The 18,803-nt window shown below is 52.1% G+C and overlaps 1 protein-coding gene across 1 annotated transcript in view; it reads right to left on the bottom strand.

The window, feature by feature from the left end:
• Positions 1 to 18,803, bottom strand: part of ACSF3 (acyl-CoA synthetase family member 3) — a 57,303-nt gene that overhangs the window by 4,238 nt on the left and 34,262 nt on the right. Inside the window, exons 7-8 of the mRNA XM_024735625.1 lie at positions 7,681 to 7,807; positions 193 to 327 (exon numbers count right to left, since the gene is read on the bottom strand). Of these exons, the coding sequence (XP_024591393.1) occupies positions 193 to 327; positions 7,681 to 7,807 (262 nt within the window). The remainder of the gene's footprint in view (positions 1 to 192; positions 328 to 7,680; positions 7,808 to 18,803) is intronic.

The raw sequence follows: 18,803 nt of genomic DNA, 5'->3' as shown, positions 1-18,803 counted from the left end.
GACTGTGGGGAGGGGTGGGGAGGGGATGGGAGGCAGGCCCTGGTGCTGTGCCCCCTCATGGGTACCTGGGCCCCGTTTTGTCAACAACACACACACAGGAAGACACATCTGGACTGGTCCCGAGACAGCCCGGGTGGCCGAGTGCAGCTGTGTCATCCAAAGGTCAGGGTCCGGGGGCACCTGGCTGCTCACCCGTGATGCTGGGATGGGCCAGCAGGAGCCGCTCCACCTCCAGGGCGCTGACCTTGTAGCCGCCACTCTTGATGATGTCCACGGACGTGCGGCCGCGGATCCAGTAGTTGCCGTCCTTGAACACGGCTGTGTCACCTGGGGAGAGGCTCGGGTCAGCGGGAGGCACCCGGCTCGGCCGCAGTGGGTGTTGCACACGCACGTGAGTGCCACCCTCCCCGGCACGTGCGGGCCCCGCGTCTGGGAGCGTCAACACCTTTCTGGGACAAGGCAGCAAGCACCAGGCGGACGGCTGGGACCTCGCGTGACGCCGACGCCAGACGCCTCCGTGGCCCTGCCCCTAGGCAGGTGGCGGCGTCCCACAGGGACGGGCAGGACCCCCGTGAAACAGTCCAGGACCACGGAGGCAGGAAAGAAGAGCTTCAGGGCCTCCCTGGGGTCCTGGCCACAGCAGGGCCACAGCAGGCCCTTTCCCAACAGGGCTCTGGACCATACGCAGTGTCACACGGGGGTCTGGGAGGAGGGAGGGAGGGAGGGACCCCGCCCCCCGCCCCTCCACCCGCCATGCTCAGCGCCGGGGCTTCCCCACCCACTTCTCCTGGACGTGGTCCTGGCGGGAGCCCTGCCCAGCTAAGCACCCACGCGGTCCCACCTCAGGAGGCGCTGGAGACCTGAGTGGGGGGCGACGAGCTCAGTGAGGGCCGGGGCCGCACGCCACACAGGGCATTGCGGTCGGGGAGGCGGGGCTGAGTGTGAGCGCGCACACACGTGTGCACGGACACGCTTCACCGTCTGCTCCCACACGCCCCACGCTGCACGCGGGTGATTAGCTGGAATAAATCATCAGTACTTCATGACACATCACACCGTCCAGCGCAGGAGGGCCATCCGTCAGCCCGCACTCCCGGCGGCCTGCCACGCGGGGCGCCCCAGCCTGTGAACAAGACGGACGGCACTGCCTGGCTGGCTGCGGTGGGCTGTGGTGCGGCAGGAGCCGGGCTCCTGCAGGTGTGGGGCCTCCTGCCTGATGGGAAGCAGAAGGAACGAGAGGCACTGTGGTCTCCGGACAGAGGGATGGGGCAGGTGGCCGGCTGGTGGGCAAGGATGCAGGCGTGGAGTAAAAGGCGGGCCGCAGGGACAGGATGCAGTCTGCCCCCATCCCATGAGGCCCACCGGTGCCCCTCTCCCATTCCTGCTGTGCGGCCCTGGCTCCAGCCATGTCCCCTCCACACTGGACAGCCACTGGGTCTCCCGACGGCTTCCCAACCACTGGACACCGACCCCTTAAATGCACCCAATGGCCCAGCCAGGCCTCCACCGGCCAGAGACCCAGCGGTGCTGGGGGTGGGGGTCACTGCCCTGCCCTGGTCCTGCCAGGGATGCCCCCATTGCCCATACCAAGGCCGACATTGCTTCGGGGCCTCTGGCCATGTCGCCTGCACCCTCTTCGCTCTGTGTGACACCAACTTAAGTCAGGGTGAGAGCTCCCCACGGCTGCACCCACATGCCCTACGGCAGGGCCCCAGCCATGGCCTTCACCCCAGGGGTGCTCACACCCACTACCCCATCTGCGGCATCTGGTTCTCCATCTGCCCGATCCCCTTCGCTGTCCCTCTGCTCAGACATCACTTCTGTGGCATCTCCAGGTGCCCCTCGCCGCGCACCAGCTCACAGTTACAGCGGCTTCCTTGCACTGTCTCCTGTCACCAGCTCTTACACTGACCCTCATCGAGCCTGATGAAGAGCAGTGAGAATTAGGATCTTCTCTGAGAAAAGCCAGGCACCGCACTGGTAGGGATGGCGCTGAGGACACACGGACACTGTCCCGGGGGAGGTCTGGGGGTCTGTGTGCCGAGTGAGGAAAAGCCCCGCGGGAGAGCCCTGCTGCTTCCCGGGACCACCGTCAGGCAGGGCTGCCGACAGATGTCGACACCACCCTGGACTACCCGGTGGCCTCAGTGTGATTACACACGTCCTCGTGAGGGGTGGGGGCAGAGGGATATTCGAGACACAGAAGACCCAGGAGGGGCCCCGCGGAGACGGAGGGAGGAGGCCCCAGCGGCTCTGTGCCCCTCACACGTGGCTGTGCAGGAGGCCAAGGAAGACGCTAGAAGGAAGACGAAGACACGACAACCTCCCAGAGCGGAAGCCTCGCCTGAGCACACAGCTTGGGTCTCTCCCTCTCGGAGTGAAATCAACTGCAACTGTCGTTTTCGAGGCCCAAAGCCGCGTGCAGGGAGACAGGAGAGGGCACGACAGTGAGCGGACTGGCGGCCGGGAAGCAAGCGGACAGACCCCGCGGGCGGAGGGAGGCTGTGTGAGGCGGGTTACGGCCAGGGTGGGAGGCGCCCTGCGGGAGGCGGCGAGGGCGGGCCGAGTGAGGAACAGCGGCACTGGCCCCCAGCGCACGGCCGCCGGTCCTTCTCTGCGGACGGAGGAGGGTGGACGGCGACACGGGAGTCCACGGGCCCTGAACAGCGGTGGCTGGGCCTCCCCACCCCCTCTTCCTGCTCCCAGCCCCCGGACCCCTGCTGGGCATCAGAGGGGAGAAAATCAGCCATCAATCCCCGGAATTACAAGACGTGGTCTCCAGAGCCCCCAGGGTGCATGGCCTGTCGACTTCAGGGCTCCCAGGGCAAAGGGAAGATTCTCTAGGACCTCAAGAGGGGAAAGGTCACGATGCGCCAGGAATAACGCAGCTGCAGCCAGCAGCACACGTGGAGGCCTGACAGCAGTAAAGACAATTTCTAGCCCAGACTCCTGTACCCGGCCCAGCCAGGACGAAGACGCTGGCAGACACGAGCTCTCCTGAGCTCACCTCCCACCCGCCCAGCCTCAGGAGGCTCCTGGGGAACGTGGCCGACGAGGAGAAAGGAGGCCGGTGGGAGCTGTGCACTGGCATGGGTGGCAAGCACAGGGGGGGTCTCCCAGGAGGACTGGAGGCCAGAACAGATGAGCCCTCCCGCCTCGGGAAACACTGCGGCTCCCACGTGGCTCAACCCTGAACAGTGTGTCCACAGGCGTCTGGCAGCCTCCAGGTAGCCAAGATGGGCACGGCTGGGGTACGAGGGCCATGCAGCCTTCTTCCCAAACCAGACAGACCACTGGAGTCTTCCAGCTGTGCACGTGGGACCTTGATAAAAACAAAGACCTTCTGCCCAGAGGCCTGAGGCCGACCAGGGTAGACGCAGCGGCCAAAAGGCAGCGTAGGGACTTCCCTGGCAGTCCGGTAGTTACGACTCTACACTCCCAATGCAGGGGGCCCAGGTTTGATCCCTGGTTGGGGAACTAGATCCCACATGCCGCAACTAAAGATCCTGCACGCCACAACTAAGACCTGGTGCAGCCAAACAAAACAAACCCAGAAAAACAAACAACAACAAAAAACAAAGGGCAAGGCAGAGGACCAGCAAGAGCGCACAGGATGGGGACACGCCGTCCGCACAGAAGCCACTCCAGGTGGCTAGGAGACTTAACTCCAACAAAGCCGGGCGTTTCAGAAGAACATGGGGGAAAAGCTCTTGACGACCGCTGGGGAACAAAGGGACGACCAGCAGACAGGCCCGCGACACAGCCCCAGCCTCCTGTTCACAGGGCGCCTCCACACAGAGCCCAAGCCCCGCGGGGCGGCGGGGGCCGGCGGGACCGGCAGCCTGACCGCACCACACGGCCTGGGGGGCCTGGGGGCCCTGCCCAGGGCTCTGGTCGTACGCGGTCAGCAGACGTGAAGGGGTCGACCACCTCCAGCTACACGTGCTGTCACACCCCTAACACGAAGCACTGGGCGCCCTCCTTTCAACACGCTGCCTGATTCCTAACTATTGTTGGTCAAAATAAAAGCACTGCTTTCTGGAGAACCACATCAGAGCTCAGCGTGGCTCCGAGTGAGCGGCTGGGCAAGAGGACGGAGCTCACGCCCAGGTCACCCTGGGGCCTTCGTCACACGACAACTGGAAAGATTTTATACTTCTCGTCCGTGTTTGTAAGGGAACGAAGCTTACTGAGGAAACACTGGCAGAGAGAAAACAAAGGGACAGACGACAATCACAGAGACAGCAGCTAGCGTCTGTGCTTGGCGATGCAAACCCGCATGACGGCCACACACACACACACACACACGTGTGTGGTGCACGCCAGCAGGGGCTCCCTCAGGCCAGGATCACTCGAGTCGTGGCTGCAAAAGGCTCACGATCCTCCGTGGTCTGGATGCACCACGAGGCACCCACAAGCCCAGCGCAGAACAACGGACTCCGATTTCCCACTTTATAAACATCGTATGCGTCCCCCCGCACCCGGTTTCCTTTGAACGGATTCCCAGGAGCCCTCCTGACACACAGCCCGCCCGCGGGTGCCAAGCACCTGCCTCACAGCACCAAGTGTCAACTTCGGAAGAATCTCTGCCAGCTTGGCGAAAGGAGACTGTTTCCTTACTTGCTCTTTCACCACCAGGAAGTAAAACGTTTTCCCTATTTTTATGTCCAATTGCACTTCCTCTCGATCTGCCCGTGGCCGTGGCTCGTTTTTCCTACTGGGGCTGCTGGGCTCAAGGGACCCACTCCCTCGGCCCCAGTTGGCCCTCACCGACTTCTCGGTGGACTCCACGTTCCAGCGAGGCTGCAGACCTCGGCCACGTGTGCACCCAGGGCTCTCTTGTTTCCTGCTAGGGAGTCTTTTTTCTTATATAAATAGCCTTTTATGTTTCCCCCTGATAACATCGTGTGCTCATTAGAGAAGGAAAAAAAGGCAGTAAACTCACCACCAAGATACCCCCGCTAATGTTCTGCAGGGTTTCCTTACAGACCTCTTCCCCAGTTACCTAAATTTCTTCTACAAGTGTGTTGACTTGTCTTTAGGTGTGTGCAGCTAACTACGTCACTTTCTAACAGTGAACGGTGTAAGGAAGTCTTCTTTGGAATAAGGCAGAGATACCATTTCTGTTTCCTCGTGTTCAGTCACAGTCTTTCTACCATGTCCAGAGGGTAGGAGCTGTAGCCCAGCCCAGCCCAGTCCCTGCACCCCTGTGTCCTCAGCTCCGTCCGCAGGGTCAAGGTAAAGCCCTGAGCAGAGGGGGCTCCCGGCACTGCCATCTCCCTGCCCCGGCCGGCACTGGGCCCGTGTGCGTGTGGAAGGTTCTCCCCAGCCTGGCGTGCGCAGGTGGGACACGATCAGGGTCGCCATCGGAGGTGCTTCTGGATAGAGAGCTTTGGTTTCCGGCCTGAGCTGCAGCCAGGACCCCTGGGGCTGGCAAGGAGCTCCCTGGCGATGGAAACCAGGCTTCGTGCAGGGCAGGGAGGGCGGCCATGGCTGGCATGGCCGAGGGAGGCCTCTTTCCTCTCGTCCAGACACGGAGGGGGCCTCTGAGGAGAAACCGGCTGGATGCGGCCCCTCTCCAGCCCGGGCCAGAATCTGTGTGGCAGGAAGGGCTGGCCAGGGAAAGGGTTAAGTTAATTCATCCTGATTTCTATTTAATATCACGCTCTCCCCGCAGGAGCGGCAGCTGTGAGCTGATTGCCGCGCTCATTATGCAGCCTGTATCGCTAATGGCCTGTGACAAAGGCACGCGGCTTCCAGGCCTCACCCCCGAGAGCCAATTAAACACACAGACTCCCTTCCTGTTTGCTGTGCATTACAATGAAATTAAACTGAATTTCAAAATCATTTTCTCCTAAAGACATCTCTTTACGATAATTAATGCATGCTATTCCTTTCAACTGAAATATTCATCACGACCAGGGACTAAAATGTTTTACCGCTGACTGCCCTGCACTTCGCAGCGCTGCCGGCCCAGCGTTCAGCGAGCCCTGCTCTCTGCAAAATCCACAGGGCTTTGGTTCCTGTGCTTTAAAAACAAAAAAGTTGCAGCTCTTTAGCGGAATTTAAAAATGAAACAGGATGGCCACAAAGAAGTCAGATTTCCAAGTCAGGACACTCGGAGGGCTACAGGAGGGACCCACAAAAAAGCAAGATTAGCTCAAAGGTAGTATTTCTTAAATACTGCATTTGAAGGACAATGATAGTGGTTGGCTGCCACCAGGCTGGCCCGTATGAACGCGAAGTTTACAAAGGGAAGCTGGGGCGCGTGTGAATATGCCGCACGGACAGGTGGCCCGGGCTCCTGGGCCCCAACCACAGAGCCCTCTGCTGGCGCTGGCCAGGGCTCCTGGCACAGGCCTCTGCTCTGGGGGGCCCGAAATGGAGCCCCGAGGTCCCCCAGGAGAACCCCTCATGTGCCCCTTCCCCCTCAAGCCCCACCCAGCGGAGCCCCAGCACCCCGAGACCTCGGGGGGTCTGCACGCGGCTGCCGGCTCTGTCACCTGGTGACCTCAGGCCCACGACGGCGGCAGATTGGAGGTGATTTCTGCCCTTCCTAACCCGTGCTGCCCGAGCCCGTGGAGAAGACACGTGTGTGGTATCGGCCAGCAGCAGTTCCCCAAGGGGTTACCAGGCCAAGGACACACCCACTGCGCACCTCCTTGCCTACCCCCAGGTGCGCCCGGCACCCCGTCACGGCCGCCCCCCCCCACAGCCTTTCTCTTCAGCTCTGTGGTCCACAGAAGACCTGGCAAGAGGTGCGTTTCTAATTATGAGGCCAGCACATGACGGACGGGGGAACAGGCCTTCCTTTTCGGAAAATACTGCTTTAAGATTATTATTATGAAATAATGCATTTTCAGTATGAAAGTTTTAGAAATACAGACAGGCAATAAGAAAAAGAGAAACCCCAGAACCCCACCTTCTGGCTGTCACGAGCTGCTGTTCTGGTGTGTCGTGGGAACACAAACGCAGTGAATCAATGCAGCTGCAACAGTGAACACACCCAGTACCTGCCGAGTCATCCACATCGATGGGGCCGCTGGGACCAAGGAGGAGGGGGGCGGGGGGACAGAAGGGGTGGGGCTCCTCCGAGCGGGACCCGGGTGCGCGTCCGGTGAGAGGGCTCCGAGGTTGGGGGGTGGGTGCCTGCCTGCCCATGCACAGACCCCGGGCCCTGGCTCCACGTGCTGCTCTAGCAGGCGAGAGAGTGCAGACTTCGGGGCTGAGAGTAACGTAACGAGGGACCCAAACCAAAGTGCAAACCAACCTCCTTCTATGAAAACGGGGGCGGGGTTACAAAGCAGGGGGCGGCGGCGGCGGGGAGGGCGGGGCGCCCAGGAGGGTCTCGGAGGCGGAGTGCACTGGTCACTCGGGAAGGAGAGTCCTGACCCACGAGGGGCAGAGGGACCACCTCGTGCAGGGCTGCTGGGCCAAGGGACAGGACGGGAGCCTGGCCACAGGGCTGGGGGCTGCTAGCCCCCCTGCGGGTCATGGCCTCAGGATCTTCCTTCTAGAGGCCTCAGGGGGGCTGGGGTGCAGTGTGGGAGGTGCAGCCTTTAAGACGGGAGCACAAAGAGTACCCCACCCCATCTCTGTCCACCAGGGAGGATTGTGGGGACGTCCCAGTGCGGTGGTACCCGGGTGACCCTCCTGTCCCCTCTGGACCCTCCGTCCTACCTGTTTTGAACCAGCCGTCCGAGGTGAAGGCGGTTTTTGTTTCCTCCGGCTTGTCCCAGTATTCCCGGAACACAGAGGGCCCCCTGACCAGGAGCTCCCCCTCCTTCTCTTCAAACCCTGGGGTCACCTGCAACGGGAGAGAGAGGTGGGCGTCAGAGCTCGCCCCTCCAGGGCACGTCTCCACCTGCCCCCGCCCCTCCCGAGGCCCACATGCTCTCCTGAAATTAGACACTTGGGTGGGAAAGACGGCAAATGCAGCTTTCCGTGCCCACCTCGGTCATGCTGGCCACCACCTCCGCGCCTGCCCCGCCCGGGGGGCTGTCCACCTCGCTTCCCCAGAGCTCACTGCTGGGCCCCATTTGCCTGACTGTCCACCTCTAAAGGCCACGCTCCCGTGAAACTCTGTCTTCAGGGTGTCTCTTGGACCGACTGCAGACACGGGAGGAGAGGGCAAGCTGCCCACACCTGCCGTGGCTGCTGGAGAAGCTTGGGGTCGGCAGCTTCGGGGTAGGAAGGGAGCCCACAGGGCAGCCCGTTAAGGAGGGAGAGCCGGGTGCCTAGGAGAGCGAGGTGGTCAAGAAGCAGGGATCTCAGCGTTTCCCCTGCTGGGAGCACAGCGAGGGCTGGAAGGGGGCTGCGTGTTAGAGGACATGGAGTCGACGTCTGTGATGCCAGGAAAGGATACAGCGAGGCGGCACCACACGCCGCGGTGCCCAGCGAGCCCCTCGGGTGCACCCTCGCTGGCTCCGTGCTCACAGAGTTGGCTGACAGTAACTGTGACCCACGAGATCAAGTGCCGTACAGGCCTGTTCAGCTCATCAGCTCCCACCTGGGATGAACTTTCCTGAGGAAAGAATATCCCCCTCTTTTAAAATAAATCAGAGCCCCTTTGAAACGTGCTGTAAAATCGTCTGAGTTGTTTGTCTGAGGCCTGGACGGCAAGCTGAACGCCCCCGGGGCCGGCACTGCAGGCAGAGGGTAAGGAGAGTCTGCCCCACAGCAGCTCTGTTCCCAAGCCTTGCTGTCGACTCATCACCCTGGTTCTCACACAGGAGTGATGTCACCGAGGGGACCGGGCTGCATGTTCTGGGCCCAGCCGAGCTCCTGCCATCAGCCTGCTCAGAGGAGGTGTTTGTTTGTTCAACTGAACTGCAGGCTTTCTTTGTATTTCACCGTTTTTTCCACTGCCATCCTTTATCTCCTCCACTGCCAAGGTCAGCCCGGCCATGGGGTGGCACACCTGCAGGGCAGGTATATACGGCAAGGCAAAGGCTGTGAAAATAATCTGACATGGAAACCAGGCCCAGAGATGGCGGGTGGGAACTGGCAGACTTAAGTCAATGAGATAATAGTAAAACAAGAATACCAACATCCTCCACTGGAAGTGAACAAGGTCCTGAGTCTCGTAACACGATGTCCAAAACACAACACGAAATCGCTCAGCACGTGGAAAGCCAAGCAAGGCCCACCCTTATGGAAAAAGGCCATCAGTGCAGGACAACCAGACAGCACAGACGCTGGGAGTGCCTGAGAAAGACGTGAGAGCACGTGTCACCAGTGCTCCAACAAGTAAGGGCGAAAACACTGCGAATAAGCGGGAATATAAAGTCTCAGCAGAGAAATAAAAGACACAGGGCAGAACCAAATGGAAATGTTAGAACTGGAAAACACAACAACAGAAATAAGAAAAATTTGCTGCATGGGCTCAATAGCAAAATGGAGATTACAAAGCAGAGAATCCGAGAATTTGAAGACAGAACAGAGAAGTTACCCAATCTGAACAACAGAGAAAAAACTATTGGAAAAATTGAACAGAGTCTCAGAAGCCTACACCAATACCACAAGGGCTAACAGTCACGCTACTGGCTTCCCAGAAGAGAAGCTAGGGGCAGAAAGATATTTGATAAAATTTGGCTTAAAACTCTTCAAGTTTGGTGAAATACATTAATGTGCAGATTCAAGAAGCTCCATGAACCCCAAACAGGACAAGCCCACGGAAATACAAGCCCAGACACATCCCAATCCAATCACTGAAAACTAAAAAGAAGGACAAAAATCTTGACAGCAGAGCATAACTTAGAGGCATTCAAACGACTACTGACTTCTCAGCAGAAACAATGGAGGCCAGAAAAAAGTGGAATACCATTTCTTTTAAGTGTTGAAATAACTGTCAACCCAGAATTCCAAATCCAGTGAAAATAACCTTCAGGAATGAAGATCAAGTGAGGACATTCTTAGATGAAGAAAGAAGAGGATTTGCCATCAGCAGATCTGACCTAAAACAATGACTACAGAATTTTCAGTCAGAACAGAAATGACACCAGAATGAACCTGGAAGATCAGAAGTGAAGGAAAAGCAACAGAACTGGTAAATATCTGGTTGAATAACACTGACTATTCTTTTCCTCATGAGTTCTTTAAAAATATTTTGACCATTGAAAGCAAAAATTGTAACATTGTTTAATGGAGCTTACCGTATACATAGACGGTACGTATGACAACAACCACCTAAAAGGGAGAGGGCAAAGTGACCCACAGAGTGGTGACAAAGATTGGAACGTATGTATATGTATAACTGATTCACTTTGTTATAAAGCAGAAACTAACACACCATTGTAAAACAATTTTATCCCAATAAAGATGTTAAAAAAAAAAACTAACCTCATTTCCATAAAGACAAGCAAAAGAAAAAAAAAAACCTTTAAAAAAAATCCAGTTTTAGCAAGAACTTGGCTAAGTCAGTGGAGTGAGAGGCCCCCTCCACCCTGATATCTGCTCACCCTCATATCTGACCAGTTCTTCATCCCCCACCATCTCGCACTTGATGTCTGACCACCAGGCTTTCAAAGATCCTGTTAGGTTGGTTTAGCCAGAATCCCCCTGACCCTTGATGTTTCCTCTTAGCAAATTTCCATCCAATGACTCCACCTGCTCCTTGGCTGTGAACCCACACTTGCCGACGCTGTATCTGAAGTTGAGCTCAATCTCTCTCCCCTCCTGCAAATCCCACTGCAGCGGCTCTTACACTCATCGTGACGGTCCTGAGTCGGCCTCGTCATCTTTTTTTTTTTTGCTGTACGCGGGCCTCTCACCACTGTGGCCCCTCCCATTGCGGAACACAGGCTCCGGACGCGCAGGCTCGGCGGCCATGGCTCACGGGCCCAGCCGCTCCGCGGCATGCGGGATCCTCCCTGACCGGGGCACGAACCCGTGTCCCCTGCATCGGCAGGCGGACTCTCAACCACTGCGCCACCAGGGAAGCCCAACCTCATCATCTTTAACATGAGTGATGATTAATTTTTCTTTGACAGTACACGTAGTAGGAGTTCTGTGTTCTTCTAGTGTCAAAATGTTGAGTCTAAGTAAATTTCAAAAAGTGAAGTATGGGGCTTCCCTGGTGGCGCAGTGGTTGAGAGTCCGCCTGCCGATGCAGGGGACACGGGTTCGTGCCCCGGTCCGGGAAGATCCCACATGCCGCGGAGCGGCTGGGCCCGTGAGCCATGGCCGCCGAGCCTGTGCGTCCGGAGCCTGTGTTCCGCAATGGGAGAGGCCACAGCGGTGAGAGGCCCGCGTACCACAAAAAAAAAAAAAAAGTGAAATATGTATTTTGTAGTCCCTAGAACAACTACTAAAAAACTAGAAGACATGTGTTCAAAAACTCAACAGATAAATTAAAATGGAATACTAAAAAACTGACCCCAAAGAGGGCAGTTAGAGGGAAGCCAAGCAATGAGAAACCAAGGGACAGAACAGTAAGCAAATAACAAATGAGAGGCTTAAATTCAAACATATCAATGGTCACATTAAATGCACATGGTCTAAACTGGCCAATTAGAAGACAAACTTCAGATTAGATTAAAAAACATACATGATGCAACTGTGTGCTGTCTATAAGAAACTCATTTCAAATACAGTTACATGGTAGGTTAGAAGCAAAGGGATGGAACAATATATACCATACAAACATCGATCGCAAGAAATGGAAGTGGCTATATTAGTACCAAACTAAATAAACGTAACAGCAGAAGGTCAGCCGCAGCAGTACATGATGACCAAAGTCAATTCACCAAGAAGTCACAGTAATTATAAGTGTGTGTTCACCAAGCAACAGATTTTCAAAATTCATGAAACAAAAAACTGATAGGAGGGGGCCTCCCTGGTGGTGCAGTGGTTAAGAATCCACCTGCCAATGCAGGGGACACGGGTTGGAGCCAGGGTCCAGGAGGATCCCACATGCCGCGGAGCAACTAAGCCCGTGCGCCACAACTACTGAGCCTGCGCTCTAGAGCCTGTGTGCCACAACTACTGAAGACCGCGCGCCTAGAGCCTGTGCTCCGCAACAGGAGAAGCCACTGTAACGAGAAGCCCGCACACCGCGATGAAGAGCAGCCCCCGCTCGCCACAGCTAGAGACAAGCCTGCACGCAGCATCAGAGGCCCAACGCAGCCAAAATTAAATAAATAAATTTATAAAAAAAAAGTGATAGGAGAAATAGACAGATAATTATAACTGGAGAATTCAACACTCCTCACTTGGTGCTTGAACTAGTAGTCAGAAAACCAGTATGGCTTTGAGAGACCTGAACACTACCATCAACCTTCTTCATCTAACTGACATTTACACCCCAACCAAAAGCAGCAGAATACACACTCTGTTCAAGCACACTAGAACAGTTGCCAGGAGAGACCACATTCTGGGCCGTAAAACACAGCTTAACAAATTTTAAAACTGAAATAATATCACGTATGTTTTCTGACTGGAGTGGAATTAAACTGGAAATCAATAACAGAAAAATTGAACAACATACTTCTGAATTATCCAGGAGTCAAGAAGAAGTCTTAAGGAAAATTAGAAAATTAGAAAATATTTTGAACTGAATGAAATTAAAACACAACATATCAAAATTTCAGGGGTAAATCTCAAGCAATGTTTAGAGGGAAGTTCATATCATTAAATGCATATATTAGAAAAAAAGAAAAAAATCTCAAATCAATAACCTAAAGTTTTATCTGAAGAAACTAGAAAAAGAGAAAAAGAAGCCAAAAGCAAGCAGAAGAGAAGAAACAATTAAGATAAAAACTGAAACCAATAAAAATTGAAAAGAGGGACATCCCCGGAAGTCCAGTGGTTAAGGCTCCGCCTTCCAATGCAGGGCTGCAGGTTCGCTCCCTGGCCAGGGAGCTAAGATCCCACATGCTGCCGGTTGTGGCCAAAAATTAAAAAAAGAAAAAAAATTGAAAACAGAAAAATAATGGAGAAAATTCAATGAATCCTCAAGTGAATCCTTTGAAAAAAGATTTTAAAAATGGATAATCTTCTAGCAAGAATAACAAAGAAAAAATAAATAGAAGACACAAATTATCAACGTGAGTTGTGGGAAGCGTATCACTTCAGACTATGCAGACATTAAAAGGTCAATAAGGGAATAATACTGTGAAAAACTCTATGCGCATCAAGATTCAATTTCTCAAAAACCACAATCTACCAAAACTCACCCAAGATGCAATAGATGACCTGAAGAGTTCTTTAACTATTAAAGAAACTGAATTCATAGTTAAAACCTTCCAAAAGAAGAAACCTCTAGGCCCAGACGGTTTCAGTGGAAATTCTATAAAATACATAACACTAATTATATACAATCTCTTCCAGAAAGTAAAAGAGGAGGGAACACCTCCCAACTAATTTTATGATGCTTACATTACCTTGATACCCAAATCAGAAAGAATTTGCAAGAAAACTACAGACCAAAATCCCTCATGAACAGAGACGCAAAGATCCTCAACGAAATGTTAGTAAAGCAAATCCAGTACTGAATAAAAAGAATGACCCACCACGGCCAAGTGGGGTCTGTCCTGGAAACACTAGGGAAATCATCCGTGCAGCCCACCATATCAGCAGCCTAATGAAGAAAACCCAATCAATGCAAAAAAGACATTTGAAAATATCCAAAATCCATTCACGATAAAAAACACTCTCGGACTTCCCTTGTGGCACAGCGGTTAAGAATCCGCCTGTCAATGCAGGGGACACAGGCTCGAGCCCCGGTCCGGGAAGATCCCACATGCCGCAGATGGAGCAACTAAGCCAGTGTGCCACAACTACTGAGCCTGTGCTCTTTGCCCGCGAACCACAACTACTGAGCCCACGTGCCACAACTACTGAAGCCCGCGTGCCTAGAGCCTGTGCTCCGCAAAAAGAGAAGCCACCGCAATGAGAAGCCCGTGCACTGCAACAAAGAGTAGCCTCCGCTCGCCACAACTAGAGAAAGCCCACGCAGCAACAAAGACCCGACGCAGCCAAAAATAAAATATAAATAAATAAATTTATATATTAAAAAAAACCTCTCAGCATATCAAAAGTAGAATGGAATCTACAAAAAGCCTATAGCTACTGTCATGCTTAATAGTGAAAGACCAAATACCTTCCCCATAAATTGGAAATAGGACAAGGACATCCACTCTCACTATTCCTACTTGGAATCATACTGGAAATGCTAGTCAGGACAATTAGGCAAGAAAAAGAAATAAAAGGCATACAGATTGGAAAAGAATAAATAAATCTGTTCTATTTGCAGAAAATAACTGTGTATATAGAAAATCTCAAGGAATTAAAAAAAATCCTCCTAAAACTGAAAAACAAATTTACCAGGATTACTACAGGATACAAAGTCAATACACTAGAATCAACTGTATTCCTATACACTAGTGATAAACAATTAGAAACAAAAAATTCTATATTTACAATTGTTGAAAAAGAAGAGGAAGAGGAGAAAGAGATGGAGAAAAGAAGAAATACTTAGGTATAAACCTAGCAGAACATGTTCAGGAGCGGCATGCTAAAACCCTCACACATACACTCCCCCACACACACACCCCCCGCCGCAAAGCAGACCTAAGTAAATGGAGAGGGGCACCATGTTCATGGACTGAAAAGAGTCATCGAGGTAAAGATGTTAATTCTTCCCAAATTGATCTATAGGTTTAATGCAACTTTGACCAAGATCCCAAAAGGATTTTTTGTAGATACAGACAAGCTATTTCTAAAATTGGTATGAGCCGGCAAAAGAACGAGAATAACCAAAACAAAAAACCCTGAACAAGAATAAAGTTGGTAGAATAACACTACAGTTCTGAGGCTTAGCCACAGTAGTCAAGACTGTGGTATCGCAAAGGAACAGACACACATACCAGTGGAAGAGAATATATAATCTATATACGAACCTGCTGAAATACGTAAAATGGATTTCTGACAAAATTGCAAAGAAGAAAGGGTAGTCTTTTCAGCAAACAGTATTTGAACAACTGGATATGGAAAAAAATAAGCTCCAACTAAATTTCATACATAATGCAAAAATTCACCAAAATGCACAATAGATATAAATGTAAACCGTAAAACTATAAAACTTTCGGGAGAAAACCTTTGTGACCTGGAGTTAGAGATAACACCAAAAGCGTGATCCATAAAAGTAAGAGAAAGAGAGAAATTAGACCTCATGAAAATTAAAAACTTCTGCTTTATGAAATACAAGACAATGTAAAGACAAGCCACAAACTAGGAGGAAATATTGGCAAATCAGATATCCGACAAAGAACCCTTGAAACCCAACAGTAAGAAAGTAACCAGAGGGAAGTGGGCAGAGCAAGAAACACCAGGAATCCAGCTCCCACCTGGACAGCAACTGCACAGGCGGGATCTGTCTGATGTAACTATTTTTGAAACCTGGAGTCTGTTGAAGGCTTGCAACTTCCAGGGGAAGGCTTGGAGGGTAAACTGTGGTTAATTTTGGTCATTTTCAGCTCCTAGCTCTGTAGCAGCTACCACTCCCCCCGCCCCCACAGGCAGCTGTGCATGTATTCCTAGAGCAGCTTGCAGACAGACTATGGAAGCCAGGGTGGGCAAAACGGACGCAGATCTTCAATAAGATTATGTCAGCAGATTTCTCATCAGAACTTTGGAAGCCAGAAGCAGTGCACCCATATATTCAAAGTGCTAAAAGAAAAAAAAGTTGACAAAGAATCCGATATCCACTAAAATGTTCTTCAAAAATGAGGGAGAAATTAAGACATTTCCAGATAAACAAAAGCTGAGGAAGTCTGTGACCACTAGACCTGCCCTGCAAGAAACGCTCAAATGAGTCCTGCAGGTTGAAAGAAAGCACCTAGTCAGTACACTGAAGTTGTATGGAGAAAGAAAGATCTCAACAGAAGTAAATACACTTACTATGACACATTGTTTTCTACATGATTTAGGAGACTAACACGTTAAAAAAATTACGTGTAAAAACTAGTATTACAAACTCTGGTTTGTAACTCCAAATCTTGTTTTCTACATAATTTAGGAGACTAATACATTGAAAAGAATTAACTTATGTTTTAGGGCACAGAATGTATAAAGATGTAATCTTGTGACATCAACAGCTGAAAGGGGTAAGGACAGAACTGTAAAGCAGCAGAGTTTTTGCATGTTATTAAAGTTAAGCCGGTATAAATCCAAATTAGTGTTAAAATTTTTAGAAAGATAAATGTAATCCTTGTGGCAACCACAAAGAAATTAGCTGGAGAAAATACACAAAAGGAAATGAGAAAGGAATTTAAACATTTCACTACAAAAAATCAACTAAACATGAAAGAAGACAGAAACGCAGGAAATTAGGGACCAAAAAAAGCTATATGGCACATAGAACACAAATAGCAGAAGTAAGTCCATCCTTATCAGTAATTACTTTAAACGTAAATGGATTAAATTCTCCAGTCTAAAGACAGATTGGTGGAATGGATAAAAATCCATGATCCAACGACAGTAGACCCTTGAGCAATGTGGGGGTTATGGGCAGAGACTCAGCACACAGTTGAAAATCTGCATATAACTTTAGAGTCAGCCCTCTGTATCTGTGGTTCCACATTCATGGATTCAACCAACTGTGGATCATGTAATACTGTAGTGCATGTTTACTGGAAAAAACACCCCACATATAAGTGGACCTGTGCAAACAGGGTCAGTTGTATAGCCTGCCTACAAGAAGCTCACTTGAGATCCAGAGACACAGGTGGATGGAAAGTAAAAGGATAGATCAAGATGTTCCTGCAAATACCAACTGACCAAAACAGACCAGGGTGGCTGTACTATCAGAGAAAACAGACTTTATTCACACACCTAAGGACAAACCATCAAAATATATGAAGCAAAAAAACTGACAGAACTGAACGAAGAAATGGGCAGTTCTAACTGAGTGCCATTCTACCTTAGAAATCCACATCCCTGTGTCCTCTTCCTCAGCACTCCCCAGCACTGGGTGCCCTACAGAGACCTCTTATCACAGTCACTCTTCTGTCTCAGGGCAGGCATTCTGGGTATTGCACATCACCTGTTCAAATCACTGTGTGCTTGTGTCTTGACAATACCTACTGTATGTTAATTTACAGACACAATCACCCAACCCTGTGCTGCGTTCACTCCAGCACCTGTCGTCTGTGGACCCTCCCTTTATTCCTCCATCATGCTGGACCCACAGCCAGGTGCGTGCTGACCGCAGGCGAGCAGGCCTGTATGGTGGGCAAGAAGCGGACCAGAGCTCATCCAGTCAGAGAGGACTTCCTGCCCACCCCCAGCACTGAGTCCTAGATTCCTGATTTCATACGGTAAGAAAAGATATTCACAAGCTTCTTCCAGGCAAGTTGCATGAAACGCAAGATACTAACTTTTGAACTCCACAGAACATTTTTTCACGTTTAGCATCTCTGAAATTGGGCTGTGCCTCGCCACGGATGGGACATGGATTTGGCGAACAAGGATGACCACTGTCCACGGACACTGCTCTGCCCCTTCCCGTGACACGCAGACCAGCCCCCGAGCACAGAAGCTGCGGGCATGCAGGCTCTGTGGCCACAGACACGCGGAGCATAGAGTCAGGGTCTTCTGGAACCGAAACCAACTCTTTGAACTGAGTCCCCTCAAGACCCCTCACCTACTCAGCACCATCCCACTCAACACTCCATCTGAGCGTGTTCTTAGGTTCATCTAATACACCCATCATCGGTTCAATGCCACAAAGACACACCTACTCCCCAGTTCTAATTTTTGTACAGATCTGCCAGGGAGTCTCTGGTCTACAGAAAGCAAGTATCAAGAAACTAAGACATGGGACTTCCCTGGCGGTCCAGAGGTTAGGACTTCGCCTTCCAATACAGGGGGTGCGGGTTCCCTGGTCTGGGAGCTAAGATCCCACATGCCTCACAGCCAAAACCCCAAAACAGAAGCAGTACCGTAACAAATGCAATAAAGACTTCAAAAAATGGTCCACTTCAAAAAAACATCGTTAAAATAAAGAAACTAAGACACGTCACCATTTTCTTTATGCCAGAGAAAGACAAGGCATTTTTTCATTTCTTCAGGGAGGGGGAAAGTGAACCACCAATTCGAAGTTCTAATAACAAACAACCTAAAATAGTGTGTAACCATAAACGCTGCCTTCGACTAAAGTCCGTCCTGTGTATCACCAGGTCACAGGCAGAGCCAGGGCGCTGCAGGTTTCTGCCGCCATGCCTCAGAACCACGTGGAGTTACACTACCCGTCCATGGGACTGGGCGGGCAGTCCCTGTACTCTGGGGACCCAGCTTGGGTGCAGGGGGCGAGGCACGCATCCCGAACCCGGACTCCCGGCGACTGCATGGCTTCAGACCACACCTGCCATCCACCCTGCAGAGAAAAGTCTGGCTGCCCTCACAGGGGACCCCGTTCGGGCGCACAGGAACGTCTTGACCCAGGGCACCCACAGCTGACACATGTACTCCTCGTTCGAGGGCCACTCTGTCGTTGGGCGGCCAGGGCCGTGCCCGAGAGCTGCCGGCGTGAGAACACGTGCTTCCTCATCTGAAAGCATCTCAGAGGCAGGAGTTGCTGTAAAGTCCCCGGTGAAACCATGACCCAAGCTCCAAGGCGGGGGAGTTGAGCTGGCGGAAGGTGTGGGAGCCCAGGTGAGGGGGCAGGACCGGGGCAGGGGCAGAACCGGACACACCACAGAGCCTGTCCCCAAAGGCCTGGCGCCTCTTGGGCCGTGGGCCCCGCTCCCAATGCATCCTGATGGGAGGGCTGTGTAGCTCACTGCCCACTGCCCAGCCCCAGG

This window comes from Neophocaena asiaeorientalis, unplaced genomic scaffold (genome assembly GCF_003031525.2).
Source record: "Neophocaena asiaeorientalis asiaeorientalis breed wild unplaced genomic scaffold, Neophocaena_asiaeorientalis_V1.1 scaffold40, whole genome shotgun sequence".
Classification (NCBI taxonomy): domain Eukaryota; kingdom Metazoa; phylum Chordata; class Mammalia; order Artiodactyla; family Phocoenidae; genus Neophocaena; species Neophocaena asiaeorientalis.
The sequence above is the reverse complement of the archived record's forward strand: the minus strand, read 5'-3'. Positions and strand labels throughout refer to the sequence as shown.